Source organism: Nelumbo lutea, chromosome 1 (genome assembly GCF_056320005.1).
Source record: "Nelumbo lutea isolate HS-2025 chromosome 1, American lotus-T2T, whole genome shotgun sequence".
Lineage (NCBI taxonomy): Eukaryota > Viridiplantae > Streptophyta > Magnoliopsida > Proteales > Nelumbonaceae > Nelumbo > Nelumbo lutea.
Window position 1 is genome coordinate 74,513,633 of NC_142684.1, and position 17,116 is coordinate 74,530,748.

At 37.0% G+C, this 17,116-nt stretch overlaps 1 protein-coding gene and 1 pseudogene across 22 annotated transcripts in view; one reads left to right on the plus strand and one right to left on the minus strand.

Moving 5' to 3' along the window:
• Nucleotides 1-1,069: 1,069 nt before the first annotated feature.
• LOC148875383 (protein FAR1-RELATED SEQUENCE 5-like) lies at nt 1,070-3,150 on the minus strand (annotated as a pseudogene).
• Nucleotides 3,151-5,086: 1,936 nt separating this feature from the next.
• LOC148875384 (Met-10+ like family protein / kelch repeat-containing protein) overlaps nt 5,087-17,116 on the plus strand; it is a 31,414-nt gene continuing 19,384 nt past the window's right edge. For 9 of the 22 annotated variants that reach the window (XM_088964604.1, XM_088964607.1, XM_088964609.1 and 6 more), the window contains exons 1-6: nt 5,147-6,069; nt 6,399-6,798; nt 7,129-8,325; nt 8,537-8,666; nt 11,229-11,464; nt 12,053-12,188. In XM_088964604.1, coding sequence (XP_088820730.1) covers nt 5,253-6,069; nt 6,399-6,798; nt 7,129-8,325; nt 8,537-8,666; nt 11,229-11,464; nt 12,053-12,188 — 2,916 coding nt within the window. In that variant the 5' untranslated portion in view covers nt 5,147-5,252. Of the gene's footprint in view, nt 6,070-6,398; nt 6,799-7,128; nt 8,326-8,536; nt 8,667-11,228; nt 11,465-12,052; nt 12,189-17,116 lie in introns of all 22 variants that reach the window. The other 13 variants (XR_016105001.1, XR_016105000.1, XR_016105003.1 and 10 more) reach the window with 2 other exon arrangements.

The following is a 17,116-nucleotide window of genomic DNA, read 5'->3' on the forward strand; positions in this document are numbered from 1 at the left end:
TTTATTAGTAATTGGCATTCACATAAAAAAAATAGTAAATTTATTTACATGTTTCATGAATTTTACGAGGAAGGTGGTTTCTCATGTTGGCCAATATTAGTTGTAGTTAAATTCTTTGTATAGATGTTAGCATTTGAGAATTCTTATACAATCAAGAAATATAAAATATATTTGTTAGTGTTATTTTCAAGTGCACATGTATTATGAATTTTAATATACTAACTTGACCCAATTGTGTATTTGCACTTACAAACTCTCTTTGTAAAATTACTAAAGCTAATGAAGCCTAAAAGGATGTGAGTGATGTTAGAAATAAATATTAAAAACATAAGAAAAATAATCAATCAATTAATTAATTACATGTGACCAACTTGTATGCAAGTTCATTTGGTGAAAATTGGCACTCACTAATTGTGGTTGGTACGTATAAGCCAAGTGATTCCGATTGAGCATGTGTCGTACATTAGGATTAATAGCCACGGTAGTAGTATCATCATATGAGCTCTATTTAAACATCACAAAAATACAAAGGAGTTATCATCAAATTACTTAAAACTAAGAAAGATTATCCTTAAAGATGTTTTTTTGATTATTTTATCTTTTTTAACAATCTCTTTTTCCTTGGCACCTTCAAGTGATTCCTAAACAACAATAAAATAAGTCAAGTAAATAATATGTATGAGCTTAAAAATCAATTAAAAGTATCAAAATAATAAAAGAAGTACCATACAACATCATGTTGAGACTTTTTGCTTATCTTATCTTTTCCAACAACCTTTTTTTCCTTGGCACCTTGATGTGATTCCTAACAAGTAAATAATATGACTTAGCTTAAGATTCAAAAAACATATATAAAAAAGAAATATCATACATCATGTTAAAATTGTCGTTTTCTTTTCTTTCATTTTTCCAAACAACTTTTTTTTCGCACATTATCATTGTTTGTCCCCAAAACACTTAATGCTTTATCACTAATCCTTTCATTTCTATGTTACCATACTTTAATGGTTTTTCATCATTTTCCTTCATTGTCTCCCTATTTATTTCCATTTCATTCACATTAAAAGATTCATAATCCAAGACCCTTTTTCTTCAATATATCTTCCACTCCTTTGCGAGCATTATCAAATGCATGTAATAAATATGAGAATGCCCTTCTATCTTTTGCAGCACATATTGATATTTCTTTAGATACTTTCATTAGCTTTGGAAGCATTGTGGAAAATCTAGCATTAGGATCAAATTTAATTAGATGTCCATGATAATCAAAAGTTGCTCCATCATTTGCATCTCGTGTCCATTTTTTCAAAATATACCGTGATGGAACTTGTTTTAACAACCTTTCTACAAAAACACAAAGTGAATACGTGCACAAAAATCCTACAAACTCAAACTTCTTGCAATTGCATACAACCACTATGTTTGATGCGTCAAATGTAACAATATACTCATGGAGTTTATTGCAATACTTCACTTTGTATATAATTGTTGTTCCAACCTCCACTTTACATACAATATTACAATCAAGGGCCATTGAATATTCCTTTTCAAATTCCATGAATCCCACTTCAATATCTTTATTGAAAAAGACAAATGGGGTGTACTTTAGCTCATCTTTAGCTCTATTTCCATTTCTTTTAAATGTCGATCTGCTATAGCTCTCTCAAAATGCTTAAAAAAATCAACTAAATCAAGAGATGATTTCAAATACCCTCTCAACATACTATTCACGCTTTCACTCCTTTGTGTGCTTTTTATATCTACATAAAATTCATTTTGTCCATATACTAAAGCCATTTCTCCTTTATTTGAAATAATCCTCAAAGCCAAATGTTCTCTTTCAATATGTATTTTTCTAGAATCTAATTCCATGTAGTAAGAAACACATCTTCATCTTCATGGTCATATATGCAATTACTAAAGTCTCTATCAAAGGATGAGGAAGCAACAAATACATTACTCAAATGTTTGGCTGCTTTTTGATATATGTGCCATATACATAAATGATGACATGTTTCTGAAATACTTGCTTTATTGCATTTGCCATTGCTAGATCTTAGTCTGTAAGAATTGTTTTTGGTTGCTTCTCGTACATTGCCCTTAAAAAAGATTGGAACACCCACTTAAAAGATTGGGTGCTTTGATCATACATCAACGCGGCTCCAAAAAAAGATGGTTTGCTTATGATAGTCAATTCCCACAAAAGGAGCAAACAGTTGTTTGTCCTCATTTGTTCGAAAAGTGGTATCAAAACAAATGACATCTCAAAAATAGCTATAATAAACTAACATCTTTTCAGCCCAAAAGATGTTTGTAATTTGATTATGTTCATCAAGTTGCACAAAGTGAAAGGATGATATATTCTCATCATGCAATTTATCAAAATACCTTAGTATAGCTCCTGCACCTCCATTTTCTATGTCCTTCTTCTTTTTAGCATACAAATAATTGTTATAATCAACATTAGTGATACCAAGATTCTGAATTCCACCAGCTTGTCTACCCATAAACTCTAATGTTGCCTTAGGATGTATACCAAAACCACTAGCAAGATCGGGTTGAGCAGCTTGAGCTATTGTTATTTTCCTTTGTGACCTAAGCATATATGATTTTGCTTGGAATAACAAGTTGATGATTATGACCTCTTTCAAATTCAATCAAACAATACTTTCCATTTTCTTGCATTACAAGTTTAACCATTGCTCCATAACCCGTTCTTGTTATGTCATGATGAAATTTTGCATCAATTCACCTTTTATCATTACCACGAAAGCCTTCACGAGAGCAACAAAATGTTTTGGTCTTCCAAATACCAGATTTTAGCTTGTACCCCTGCGATATCCACACACTAAAACCTTCATTTCTAGCAAACTCATTATACAAATGGTAAGCATCTTCCGAAGTTTCAGATATCATACCAACTTTTGGGACCATAAAGTTTTGGTTTACATTTGTTTCATTGCTTGGTTGTTAGAAATTTGCATTTGAGGGGCTAGTGCAAATTCCTTTCATATCAAAATCAAGCTTATGTGCAACACTACATACAATTTCTAAATCCTCATCGAACTGATTGTTCTCTATATCTTCATCAAGTTGAGTGTTCTTCTCATTACACTCTTCATTATTTATTCTGCTAGGAAGTTGTTCCATTTTCTGCAAAAAAAAAAAAAAAACACAAATCAACTAATATACCAATTTGTTCCAATCATTTTCTTTAAACCGTAACATGTGGCCATATTAGCCCTTTTCTATTCTTACTTTCTATTAAAACCAAGCATAAGTTAATAGAAAAAAAAGTACTAAGAAGCAAGCAAGAACCTTTTACACAAGAAAAAGATTTTCTAAGGAGGTTAGACTTCATTTATATAGTATGAATTCCTATAATTCAAGCATGTGGAGGCAACATTTTGCAAATAAAGGCCATTAATTAAATTTTAGGTAAAAAGTAAAGACATAAAAATGATCATTTACTGAAATAAAATTATATATTAGAGAATGGTTATAGCAATGAGTAAAGTAATTCACCATGCATAAAAAAGGTAATTAAGCATCACCATTTAGCTTCATAGTAGAGGTTGAAAATAAATCGAATCTCCAATTATGAAATGGTGGGCATAATATGAGTTTTTTATTTTATATTAATTCAGCTACCTTATTTCTAGTAAAACATATGGTAAAACTAAACATATTAAAGAAAACTTGAAAGAAGTCAACTTTACTTTTAGAATTTCCTTCACACTGAGGAGTTGTAGAGAACTATATAAGAAATTATCTAAATAGAGATAGATTGATCAATCTATTAGAACAGTACCATGAACATTGTATCTAGGGATGGAAAATTTCCCCATCCCTGATGGGGACCCGACTTTGGTCAGGGATGGGGATTGTTTTGGTGGGGGTGGGAACGGGGGTGGGGATTAATAGGAATCCCTGATCAGGGTCGAGGTTGGAGATGGGGATTGAGGTCCCTACCCCGCCCTAACCCCGATTACATATTTATATATATAAATGTTATTTATATTAAATATTTATATATATATATCAAAATATATTTAAAACATTCTTTATAATTTAATTTTTTATTTATTTTAAATAAATTATTTTTCAAAAAAAACTATTATCTAAAAAATTTTGGGATTTAGGTCCCCGTGGGGGATCCATCCCCAATCCCAATGACAAATTTTATCATTGGCGGGGATTGGGGATGGGGAATATGATCTCCGCCCCGTTGTCATTCCTAACTGTATCATTGCAAATTTTAAAATTTCTTTACATGATGCATATTAATGTAGAAGGCAAATAACAAAATATTAAGTAGTGCTATGGTCTTGCCTAAAATAAAATTGGTATCAGGATTTTCCTCTTCTTACGAAGGTTGGGTGACCCAAAGTTATCCTTGAAGAATTTCAGTAAACTATAAATATTTGGAAACTAATTGAACATACGGAAAAGCAATTTGAATTCATAAAATTTATTATGAACCTTTTAAATATAATTGGCTATTTGAAAAAACAAAGAGTCAGAGCTTTATTATCTCACCTGTCGAATAGCAATAGATTATCTCACAAAAAACTAAATGGCCTTCCACACCCCTGAGGTTGAATAGTGGATTGAGTAAAGAAAATGCTCCAGTTGCAATCCAGGTTTGTAGGGTGCGGTGGAGAGGAACGAAATTAGAGAGAGAGAGAGGAGGGGGATAAAACTAGATTGGGGTAACGGGAAGAGTTTTTCAGGATTAAAATTTTTATTGTGGTCATAGCATATTATAGTGTGGGGTTACGTGTCATGTGGAGAGCATTCTCCAATCGCAGGCTGTTGGGTTCCCCTCTAGGGTAGCGTCCAACCTCCAAGTGGCTGTCCACATGTGGGTGTGGGGACTGGGGACATCGATAAAAGATTCTACTCCTACCGTGTAGGAAATATGGACTGTGGTGGCCTATTTTGAATCGTTGGATTGGTGCCATAGGAGATATTTCTCCTATTAGCCGGCCATTTAACTGTATGCTTCGCTGCTTCAGCAAATACCGAATGCCAAATGCCGATTGCCGAAATCCAGAATCCAAATCAGATGGCTAGATCATGATTCGAAGACCTAATCAGGAAGTCAAAAGTCAAAAACAACTAGGATATATATATTTTTTGCAGATACTTACTTATACATGGAGGAGTGATGGAGTGATGTCGCCTGGCGCGGCCGAGGTTGGTGAAGCGGCGAGGATAATAGACAGTCCACGCGGAAACGGAAAGCAAGCATGGAGTTCGAAAAGAGAAAGGCGAGTACTCTTGCAGCCATGGACTCAACAGAGACGGATAAATCACCGAAAGGAACGTTGGACGCAACCATAATTCCACTCCTCAAAGCACTTAATCGACATCCCGCTTATTTCACCACCAGCTCCTGCTCCGGCCGTATCTCCATCCTCTGCCAACCCTTTTACAACGCCACTTCCTCACACACCAAGAAGAAGGCCAGAGGCGGCTCTTGGATCTTTATTACCCACGACCCTGCCGATCCCGACTCCGTAGTCAACCTTCTCTTTAAACCCTCCGACTCCACTCCTCCCAGCCTGGAAGGTGACTTGGTATTCAGGTTCGAGCCCTTTATCCTCGCCGTTGAATGCAAAGACATCCCGTCGGCTCAGTCTCTCGTATCAACTGCCATATCTTGTGGGTTCAGAGAATCGGGCATAACCAGTTTGCACAAGCGTATAATCATCGCTATTCGATGCTCTATACGGTTGGAGGTGCCGTTGGGGGAGATGGGCAGGATTATGGTCTCACCCGAGTACGTTCGGTACCTTGTCGGAATTGCCAACGAGAAATTGGAGACTAATCGGAAGAGAACCCAAGGCTTTTTTCGAGTGTTGCAGTGCATTGATATCTCCGAATCAATAATGGGGACTCCTGAGGATCGAGTTCTTCCGGACATGGGAACACATGAGAAGATTTCCTCAATGTGTACTTCAGGGCAAGACGGATGTAGTGTAAATGATGAACTGACTGTTGGTTCTAATAAACTCACAGATGGTGACCAAAATTCCCAGATTAGACTTGATGACGCACAATCAGGTAATCTTATTATTGATGGGTTTATGACTAGATTCTAAATGCAAGTTGAATCAGTTTCTGTGCAACTTTAGTTCTTGGTAGCTTGCGCAGTGCTTCTATGAGTGTAAGTTTCTTCTTTTGATGGCTACTGGTAAACAATGCAAATTAGTTCTATGTAAACTGTACAATGCTTCAATGAGTGTACATTTCATCTTTCGATAGCTACTAATAAGCACAGGCATCCCGCATTTCTTTGTTTCTATTGTTTCTGTTTTGAGTTTTAGTGCAGGACAACTTTCTCTTTATTTTGACAGTGACCATGGGTCATAATTTATTTCTTGAATTGGCAGGGTTTCTTAGAGATACTGGATACAGTGTTTCTGTTGTTCAGATGATGATTGTTGGAGAATCGGTTGAGAAGCTCTTTCTCTGGGGTCACTCAGCCTGTACCTTAAATAATGCAAAATACGGAAAGATTCTGGTTTTTGGTGGTTTTGGAGGCTTGGGGAGACATGCACGAAGAAATGATTCTTTAGTACTCGACCCACTGTGCGGGACATTAAATGCCATTGATATCGAGGGACCTCCATCTCCGCGCCTGGGTCACACATCTTCATCGGTTGGGGAATGCGTTTTTGTTATTGGAGGGAGGAGTGATCCTATGAATATTCTGAAAGATGTTTGGGTTCTTGACACAAATAAGAAAACATGGAAGTTTCTAGAATGCACTGGCAGTGTATTCCATCCTAGGTGATGTAATTAGTATGTTCTAAATTCTTCTATTTTAATGTCCTAATTGCACTGCTAGGTGATTAGTTTGTTGTGAAAAAGAATCTTGCAATTGGATGTATGATAAAAACTTGTGCAGGAGCATCAGTAGTATAACTATCTACAGAAACTGCTTCACTCAAAAAAAAAAAAAAGAACTTTTCATCCTTGGCAAGCCTCGTTAAATGTTAATCACCTATTATCATTCTTGAAGCTTAATAGTTACACATTAGTCTCCTTGTTTGAGTAACAATTCCAAAGTAGATATTAATTCTTTCCCACCTGTAACTTGATATATTTTGTATTACACAGGCACCGGCATGCTGCAGCAGTTGTAGGCTCAAAAATCTATGTATTTGGTGGACTTAACAATGATGTGATCTTTTCCTCTATGCATGTACTTGACACAGAGAATTTACAGTGGACTGAGGTAAACATCCGGGGGGAGTGGCCATCTCCACGCCATTCCCATTCTTTAGTGGCACATGGGTCTCAGTTATTTATGTTTGGAGGGTATGATGGTGAAAAAGCACTTGGAGACCTTTACAGCTTTGATAGCAAAACATGTCTTTGGAAGAAAGAGGCAACAACAGGGAGAATGCCTCATGCAAGGTTTTCGCATTCTATGTTTGTTTATAAAAATTACCTTGGCATTATTGGGGGATGTCCTGTCAGACAGCAGCATCAAAAAGTAGCTTTACTTGATTTAGAACTCCGCCTTTGGAAGCATGTTATGCTCAATTCTGCAGGCAAACACTTGCTTGTTCGTAGCACAGCCAGTGTTATTCATGATGATCTTATTATGGTTGGTGGTGGAGCATCATGTTATGCATTTGGAACAAAATTCAGTGAGCCAATGAAAACGAGTTTGCTACAGTTAACATCTTTAGCTGAATTTTCTATTCCTTTAGATATGGGACTAAGACCTACTGTAAACCATCCAAGAGATGTGAGGACAAAGAACAACAGTGCCATTTTGACTCCAGTGGATAATCTTGGACATACCATAACTGAAGATTCTAACTTAAATAATGAGAGTGAAGTATTTAGTGCAAGTGTCGAGAATCAGATGGGTTCTAAGCATTGGGTTTTTCAACTTGAAAGGAAATATGCCAAACTGGGGAAAGATATATTGAAAAAGTTTGGATGGTTGGATCTTGGGAGGAAGGTTTATTCCCAAGAAGATGGAACATATATTTGCATACCTATCACTGAAAAGTTTTGTGTTCTCTTTTGTGAAAAGGAGCATAATATTAAAGACAAATTTGATGGCCTTGATAGCCTCCATCCAGTTGTACAATTTACAAGCAAGGAGATTTCAGTAAATGAAGTTTCCTGTTCAACAGCATTGAATTTTTTGTTGTCATGTGGTGGTTCCATATTTGTGGATGAGGTAATCAGTGTCAGAAAATTTCCAAAGTCTCCACTAAAGATGATGAGTGGAGCAGTATGTTCTTTGATAAAGCACAGAGGCCTACCACAACATTTGCTAGAGCAATTACCTACAAGGTTTGTGGTTCATGCTGTAGATGCTGCTTGTTTCTATTCTTTTTGGTATCTGCCTGTAGGCCCTAGTGGGTATGCACTTATTTTTTCAGAGGTACTTAAATTCTTCAATTATAAACTTGGCACTTCAAGTTCGACTAGTATGACAATATGGTGCTTTTGTTGTTTATATCTAATACATATTACCTTCAGTTTAATAAATCTACTACTTCAGGTGGGAACAGCTTGGAGATGTTGTTGTGCTGCCAGTGACATCCTTTAAAGACCCATTGTGGGATTCAATTGGGAAGGAACTTTGGTCTACTGTTGCTAGATCACTTGGTACTCGTCGGCTTGCTCGCCAAGTATGTTATCTAGGGCTTGGATTTAATATGCCTTTAGTTGCCAAAATGGTGTTTGATTCTGTTATCTATCTTAAATCGTTTCTTTTTGGTAGTCTCTAGTGTCATCATCTGCATCTTAATTCATTGAGCCTGTGCTGATGGTTATTTTATAATAGTATAGAACTATTTAAGATCATGGTAAACATCAGAGAAGGGATAGAAATATGTAATGCAGTACTAGGCATAACAAGGAACAAAGAAATAACATCTTGGTTTTGAAATTGCTGTCTTATTCCACTTTCTGTCTAAAATTGTTTCTTTTTAATGGCATATAGTGTTATCAAATGCATCTTAATTCAATAAGACTATGCTCATGGTTATTTTATAACAATTTGAAGGGATAAATACTAAAGTTTCCCCATAGGTTTCTTATAAATACTCAAACCTTTACTCACCTTTTTCAGAGGACTTAACCTTCCTTATTGGCTGATGTGGCAGGACAAGAATACCCCATCAATTAGTCTGCCATTAATTGCCATTGGTACATGGTTAGATATGACATTAAAGTTTTATCAAAAACCCAATAATGCCCCTATTTGAAATCATGTTAAATTGAACAAAAAGTCACATTAAATTGAGGTTCATGAAGAATTTACAGGGTTTGAAACCTGCAATATTGTACTGATTCAATATCAGTCCTAAATTCAACAAGAAGTAAGTAGCAGTTTTTCTACCATGATATGCATAAGAAATTGCATTATGAATATATTAGTGATAAAAAATAAAAGAACAATAAATATAGAAGTTTTAATTCATTCACCGGATAAACTTACATGCATATATGAACCCATCATATCTATGGATTATCTTCTCTAATCACAATATTCTACTGTTGCAAATAGTTTAGGATTTGGTGAAGCAGTCATTTCAGAGCTAATAGTAAATTTTGGTTTCTGTTTCTTTTTTAATTTTTATAAAGGGGTATCTTTGGCAGCATATTGAAAAATTTAAAGGTTTTAAGGGTATTCTCGACATGTCCTCAATTCTGTCAAAATTAATGGCAGATTTTTTTGAGAGAGAGTTTTAAGGATTAGGGTAAAACTGAGAGGAGTTTTAGTATTTGTTACAAATGTCGGGGGATGTTTAACGATTTTTCCCTAACTTGAAACTATATTATGATTGGGATATACATCATTGCTGTACCAGGCATAACAAGGAATGGAATAGTAACAAAAAGGTAAAGGTTTAGATTGAATATAAATATAATGAAAGTGAATTATTTCCTAGGAAAATGATATTCAATAGGAAAATTGATAACAAAACCTGAATGATTGTGATATCATGGATGCCATGAGATTTTAATCAAGAAAACCAACTGTATTTGCCAAAATCTGGCACTTGGACAAATGTAGAGAGGTCATGATCAATGATAACTTCATATGCATGCACTGATATTGCAAACTTTTTTTTTGATAGGAAATGGTAACTTTCATTGGCTAATAAGCCAGAGATACAACTGTCACCTACTAAAGTGTAAGGTGACCTGAACAAAAACAAATTACAACACTGCCCAAAACAAAAACTCCTGATTCACCCCTTGCTTTGCTAGGTTGTCAGCTAAAGCATTTGCTGACCTCCTATACCAAGAAACTTGTGCACCCAGATCCCTTGTGAGGCTCAATAATTCCCTTACAGGTTGTCTAAGGGATCACGTTCCCAAACTATTTGATTGCAGCCAACCTACTACTAATTTTGAGTAATATTTATTTATTTTTTGAAAATTTCTAATATTATAAACTCTAATGCAGTGGCTTCTGCAATGATATAACATTCTCATATTCCTATGGTCAAAATGAGTCATGGCAATAGCAGTGCTAGGAAATAACTAACATTAGAACAGGATCTTGAAAATTGTATTCGTCCACTATGGTATGGTTGGTACAATACTCTGTTTCCAAGGTATGCTGAAGTGCCTGAGTATTATGTAATAACAGATTGCAGAGGTTCCTTGGAGCAATTAAGCTTAGTTCTGATAGTTGCTTTATGAGGTCAGGTGTTTTCTGAAATCAGGTGTAATTACTTTACTTGTGGACTTCCAATCAGATCTCAGGAGTTACTTATCAAAAAAAAAAAAAAAAGATCTCAGAAGCTTATACTCATTTTTGTTCCAATTCTTGATAGAGTTATTCATTGTTACCCATAAAAGGTAAAAGAAGTATTATGAAATCACAGCAGGGATAAAAGTTTTCATCCCATAACAAGGGATGTAAAATTAGTAATCCCTTCTTTAATGACTTACTGAGGTAGTAAAGCATTAACCTTCCAATGACTTGTTCTGTATCCTGAATATAATTACACTCCATTTACTATAAATGATTGACTTACTATGAATCATATACGTTCATAGTTCAAATAGAAATTGGAATATTGAATATCATGTTTCTTGTCAATTGGTAATTTATGAGATAAAAAACCCTTGCTAAATTCTCTAGCCAAGAAGTTCTTGGAAAAATGCCTAAAATTGGTGTTCTAGGAGTTGGCATCATTGAATGCTTGTCACATGATCTTGCTGGCTCTTTCTAGGGTCGCATTGCACCAACTGGAACACGGGATAGTACCCTGGAGATCCTTGTGGGAGAAAATGGCTGGGTTGATCATCGTGAAAATGGAATAATATACTCATTTGACGCGACAAAGTGCATGTTCTCCCGGGGAAATCTTTCTGAGAAGCTCCGCATGGCCCATTTGGATTGTAGAGATGAAGTTATTGTTGATTTGTTTGCTGGAATTGGATATTTTGTGCTGCCTTTTCTTATTGGGTATGGATGTTATTCTTCATTTGCTTTGAATTTCTTTGTTGAATGTCAAGAGGAAAATTTTCTTCCCCTCCTTCCTGTTTAGAATCTATTGAAGCTTCCGTCCTTTGTAACATTTTGCAGTTTACATAATTGTTTGAAGAGATAATTAAGTGCAATTAGATGTATCATATGCTTATCTATGAATTGCATAGGATTGTACATGAGGCTTGCAGTAAGTTGGCTCACCCTTTGCTGGGTCCCAGATTAAAGATATCCTTGACCAAAAATGTAGATGATCAAATGATCATAACCTTTATATCTCACTTGTTTGGATGGTTTGCAGCAGATACTTTTTTATTGATAATTTATTTGCAGCTGCTTCAGTTAAAGTTTTGATAGATTAGATAGTGAACATCATCCCATGGGGTTGACCTTTAGCTAGGAAAATTTTGCAGTTGAGATGATTTCGACACATGGAATGGTGGATCCCTATCCATTTGCCTGTGTGCACAATGCTAATATGCCATTACTGATCATTTTTGCAACTAATCTCAATGAAAAATTTGGATCCTTTCTTTATTAAATCGTAATGAAATATTTGTCAAGCAGGGCCAAAGCAAAGCTGGTTTATGCATGTGAATGGAATCCCCATGCTGTAGAGGCTCTCAGACGAAATGTTGAAGCCAATTCTGTTGCAGATCGTTGTGTCATACTTGAAGGAGATAACTGTGTCACAGCACCTAAGGTATGTCTCGCTGGGTTCCTTTTATTCTCAAATCTATTCTTCTATTATCCATATTTCTGTCCCAGGCTTGACTGTAGAATTGCAACCACAATTTTGTATACTTCTGAGGTACTTTGGCATATGATGTTGGTTTAGTGGGAGGCTGTTTTTTATGTTAATGCCATTTTATTTTCTATCTATGCTAAAAAGGAAATCCGTAGTGCCTCCTGGTAAATAGGTTAAGTTGACTGTTACTAACAGTGTATTGCTACATGGGTTGTTTATGCAAGGGGTTTGGGTCAGATATTGGATTTTCTTTGCCTTAGTTATCTCTTACACCAAATGGGGCTGGGTATGCTAATTGGGCCATTTAATGGAACTCTAAATGACCATGGAGTTCATGTGGCAAATCAGTTTTGATCCCAAAAAGACTCCCCATGTTTGTTTTACAAGCTTGATTTAGAAAAAGCTTGTGATTTGGTGGACTAGGATTTCTTAGTGGAAGTGATGTGGAATTTTGGTTTTGGAGATAGGTGGTGTAAGTGGATTAAGGGATGCATTAGTATTTGTCATTTACTCACTTTTGGTTAATGGCACAATAGTTGACCACTTTCCAGCCATCTGAGTATTAGACAGGGGGACATGCTCTCTCCTTTCTTATTCACATTAGTAGCAGAAGTGCTAGGCATTCTTTTCTAGAGAGCAGATGTGAGGTGAGAGGTTGGAGAATGGGAAGAGAAAGTGTGCCTATTACTCACCTACAGTTTGGCGATGATATTGTCCTATTCTATGAGGGAGGTGCTCTTAATTGGGTGAGGAATATGAAGGAGGTGATCCAAGTCTTTGAGAAAATGACAAATTGAAAGTTAACTTCAATAAGACTTGTAGCAGGCATCAACATGGATGATGCCTGCTTAAAAGGACAAATTTTTGGAGCAGTGGCCTATGAGTTATTTGGGTTTACCTCTGGGGGGCAACCCTAGAAGCATAAATCTTTGGAGCCTAGTGGTGCCGTAGTGGATAGGTTCTCAAAAAGGCTTGCCTAAAAGGAATTATCTTCCGATGGGTGGAAGAATTACCTTGATCAAATCAACTTTGGCCAATATGCCAGTCTACTTTCTTTCGGTTTCTAGGATGCCTACGGGGATTTGTAGAAGGTTGGAGAAGCTAATGAGGGATTTTTTATGGGAATCGGGAGAGGAAAGAGGGATCATAGGATGAGATGGGAAATGGTGAGTAGAAGTAAGGAACTAGGGGGTCTAGGAATTGGGAACATTCAGAAGAGGAATACGACCTTGTTAGGAAAATGGTTATGGAGATTTTTGGTGGATCAAGACATTGTGGACAAAAGTGATTTAGAGCATACACGGGCTGACGACAGATGGATGGAATGCAGGAATTTCGGGCGGAGCAACGACAACACCTTGGAAGGCCATTCATTCCATTCTTCCTTGTTTTCTACCTTTTGTCAAGTATAACTTGTGTTCTGGAAACATGGTAAGGTTCTAGGAACATGTGTGGGTGGGGGGGACACCACTTAAAGACCAATTCCCTTCCCTGTTCTCCCTTTCTAGGTACAAAAACTTAAATACCTCATCTTTAGTTTCATCTGTTGGTCCAGGACCTTAATTTAATTGGGATTTGGGTTTTAGACGAGGTCTTAAAGATTCTAAGATGGAGTTGGTGTGGTCCTTGGTTCAGGTACTTCAAAAGGTCTTCTTAGAACCGTCAAAGGGGGATTGCCCGGTTAACCCTTTCCTCTTCTAGCTCTTTTAGTTGTGCCTCCTTTTTCAATGCCCTAGCATCCTAACTCAACCTTTTCTTTCTCTTGTCGTTCCCTTTCCTTCTAAAGAAGTGTGGGGAAGACTGGTTCCACCTACGGTTGGAGACTTTGCTGGGAAATAGCTTTGGAAAGGATTAATACTTGTCAACTTCAAAGAAAGAAGCCTTTTTGGTGCTTGTCCCCACACTGATGTACCCTTTGTAAAGCCAATGGCGAGTCTTGCTCTCATTTACTTATATCTTGCCCTTTTACTTCATTTATTTGGGAGTGGTTTCTCTCTTTATTTGGTTGCAGGTGGACTCCCCCGTCAAGCATTTGAAGCCTCCTCATCTATTCAGTTGGTATCTGGATCAAAAAGAGGGGAAAAATCTTGCGGAGGTACACTAGGGAAATAGTTTGTTGGACAATTTGGGAGGAAAGGAATCAAAGGATATTTGCTGAAAAAGAAAAGTAGAAAAGTTTGGATGACTTGTTTTGATATAAAAACTGTAAAAGAAAGAGAAGAAAAGGTTTTAGGTGAGAAAGAAAGAGAAAAGAGATAGAAGAGAATGGGAGAAGCCAAAAATTAGGTTTGGCCGCCCTTTTCATTAGATTATATACTCACAAATAAAAGAGGGTACAAAGACAAGTATGCCCTTAATAAGTCAGCTACTTGTAAAAACTGAATAAGCACTCTCAACTTAAAAATAAACTAATGGGCCTAAGGCCCAATAACTCGCTAACTATGTTATGTAAATAAAAATCAAGTAATATTAGCCCAAAACTCAACACTCCTCAAGTTGGGAATAAATGTCACACATTCCCAACTTGCGTAGATCATGCTCCAGCTTGTTTCTTGCAACATCTTTTGTAAGAACATTAGCAAGTTGCAAGTTAGATGCAACATATGGTAAGCAAACTTATAAAATGTTTATCCACTTCTATATGCTTCGTCCTATCATGCTGAATTGGGTTGTGGGCAATGTTAATTGTTGCTTGATTGTCACAATATAGCATCATAGGTTCTTCGGCCTCAACTCCAATCTCCCCTAACAAGGAACGGATCTAAAGGAGCTCTGAGACACCATGTGCTATGGCTCTGTATTCAGCTTTTGCACTTGACCTTGCCATAACTGTCTGTTTCTTACTCTTCCATGAAACTAGATTACCTCCAACAAGAGTGCAAACCCTTGATGTAGATCTCCTGTCATCTAGACACCCTACCCAATCAACATCTATGTAAGCTTCTAACTTCAACTGTCCATGGTCAACAAACAATATCCCTCTACCTAGGTGCCCCTTTAAATAGGAAAACATCTTGTAAATAGCCTCCCAATGCTGAACTCGTGGGGCATGCATGTATTGACTCACCATATTCACTGCATAAGAGATGTCTGGTTGCATCATACATAAGTATAGAAACTACCCCACTAACCTTTGATACGTTCCAAGATCCTTCACTAGTTCACCTTTTGAAGCATTTATCTTGTGGTTCTGATCAATAGGTGTATCAACTGCCCTTGCCCCAAGTTTTCCTATCTCCTGTAGTAGATCTAGAACATACTTCCTCTGTGAGATAAAGATCCCATGCTTGGACCTTGCCACCTTAATGCCCATAAAGTACTTTAGCTCCCCAAGATTCTTAATCTCAAACTCTTTGTGTAGATTCTTCTTCAAAGTATCAATCTCGCTCAGATCATTTCCTGTGACTACAATGTCATCCACATACACTATCAAAATTGACTCTAGTGACCCCCTTCTTTTCACAAAAAGAGTGTGATCAGATTGAGTATAGCCAAATACAACCAATGCACTTCTAAACCTGTTAAACCAAGCTTTGGTTGATTGCTTCAACCATATAGAGACTTCTTCAACCTGCACGCCTTTCCTTTTTCTACATCATTGTAGAAGCTAGCTGAAAGATCCATATACACCTCCTCTTGTAAGTCCCAATTGAGGAAATGATTCTTCACATCAAGTTGGAAGAGTGGCCAAGAGTATGTAGTTGCGAGTGATAGAAGAATTCGGACTGAGTTCATCTTTGCCACTAGTGCAAAAGTTTTCAAGTAATCTATGCCATAAGTTTGAGTGTACCCTTTTACAACCAACCATGCCTTGTACCTTTCTATACTTCCATCAATTTTGTACTTCACTGTATTTCCATCAGGTAAATCCATAATCTCCCACGTTTGATTTTTAATTAATGTTTTCATTTCCTCCTACATTATTGTCTTCTATTTAGGTTTGGAGAGAGCATTACTAACACTCCTGGGTATAGACACCGAGTCAAGGGATGAAAGGAAGGCTCGGTATGTAGGAGATAATCCATTGTAGGAAAGATAGTGTGAGATGCAATGAGTAGCACACTTCCTCTTCCCTTTTCTGAGTGCAATAGGGAATCGAGGTCATTTGCAATGGTGTTAGGAGTAGGGGTAGTAGTATCAATAGGAACTAAACCATCAGAGGAAACAAGAGGCATACCTGGGTCTGTGTCAGTCGAACCTAGAATCTCCTACGTGTCGATAGGGAGTGATGTAGGTTCCTCTACTGTGGAATCAACCTCCCTGTGCTGTCATGTAAAACACTGAGAGACAGGACACAATGGAGGTGGCTAAGTGGGTGAGATAGTTTGGTTAGACATCGAGGTGGACAAAGGAGCTAGAACAGGAAGTGGTATAGATTGCTCACTTCCTTCTCCATAACACTCCCCCTAAGAGGAACCCCCCGAGAAAAAGGTGTGGACTCAAAAAAGGTGACATCCATAGTAACATACCGATTCCCGGAGACTGGATTATAACAATAATACCCTTTCTGATTTCCTACATACCCAAGGAAAACACACTTCTTCACCTTAGGATCCAGCTTTGAGCGGTGAGGACCAAGAACATGGACAAAGCATACACATCCAAACACCCTTAGAGGAATATGGAATGTCTCCTCTTAGGAAAAAGAAGGCTGAACAGAGCGCTATATCCAAGGACACAAGAAGGCACTCGACTAGTCAAGAAAGTTGTTGTAAGAATTGCATTACCCCCAAAACGAACTGGTACAGTAGAGCTCAACATCATGCTTCTTGCTACTTCCACAATATATCTATTCTTCCTTATTGCTACACTGTTCTGTTGTGGAGTGTATGTACAACTGCTCTAATGGACTACACCATGCTCCAATAGGTACGATGCTAGGT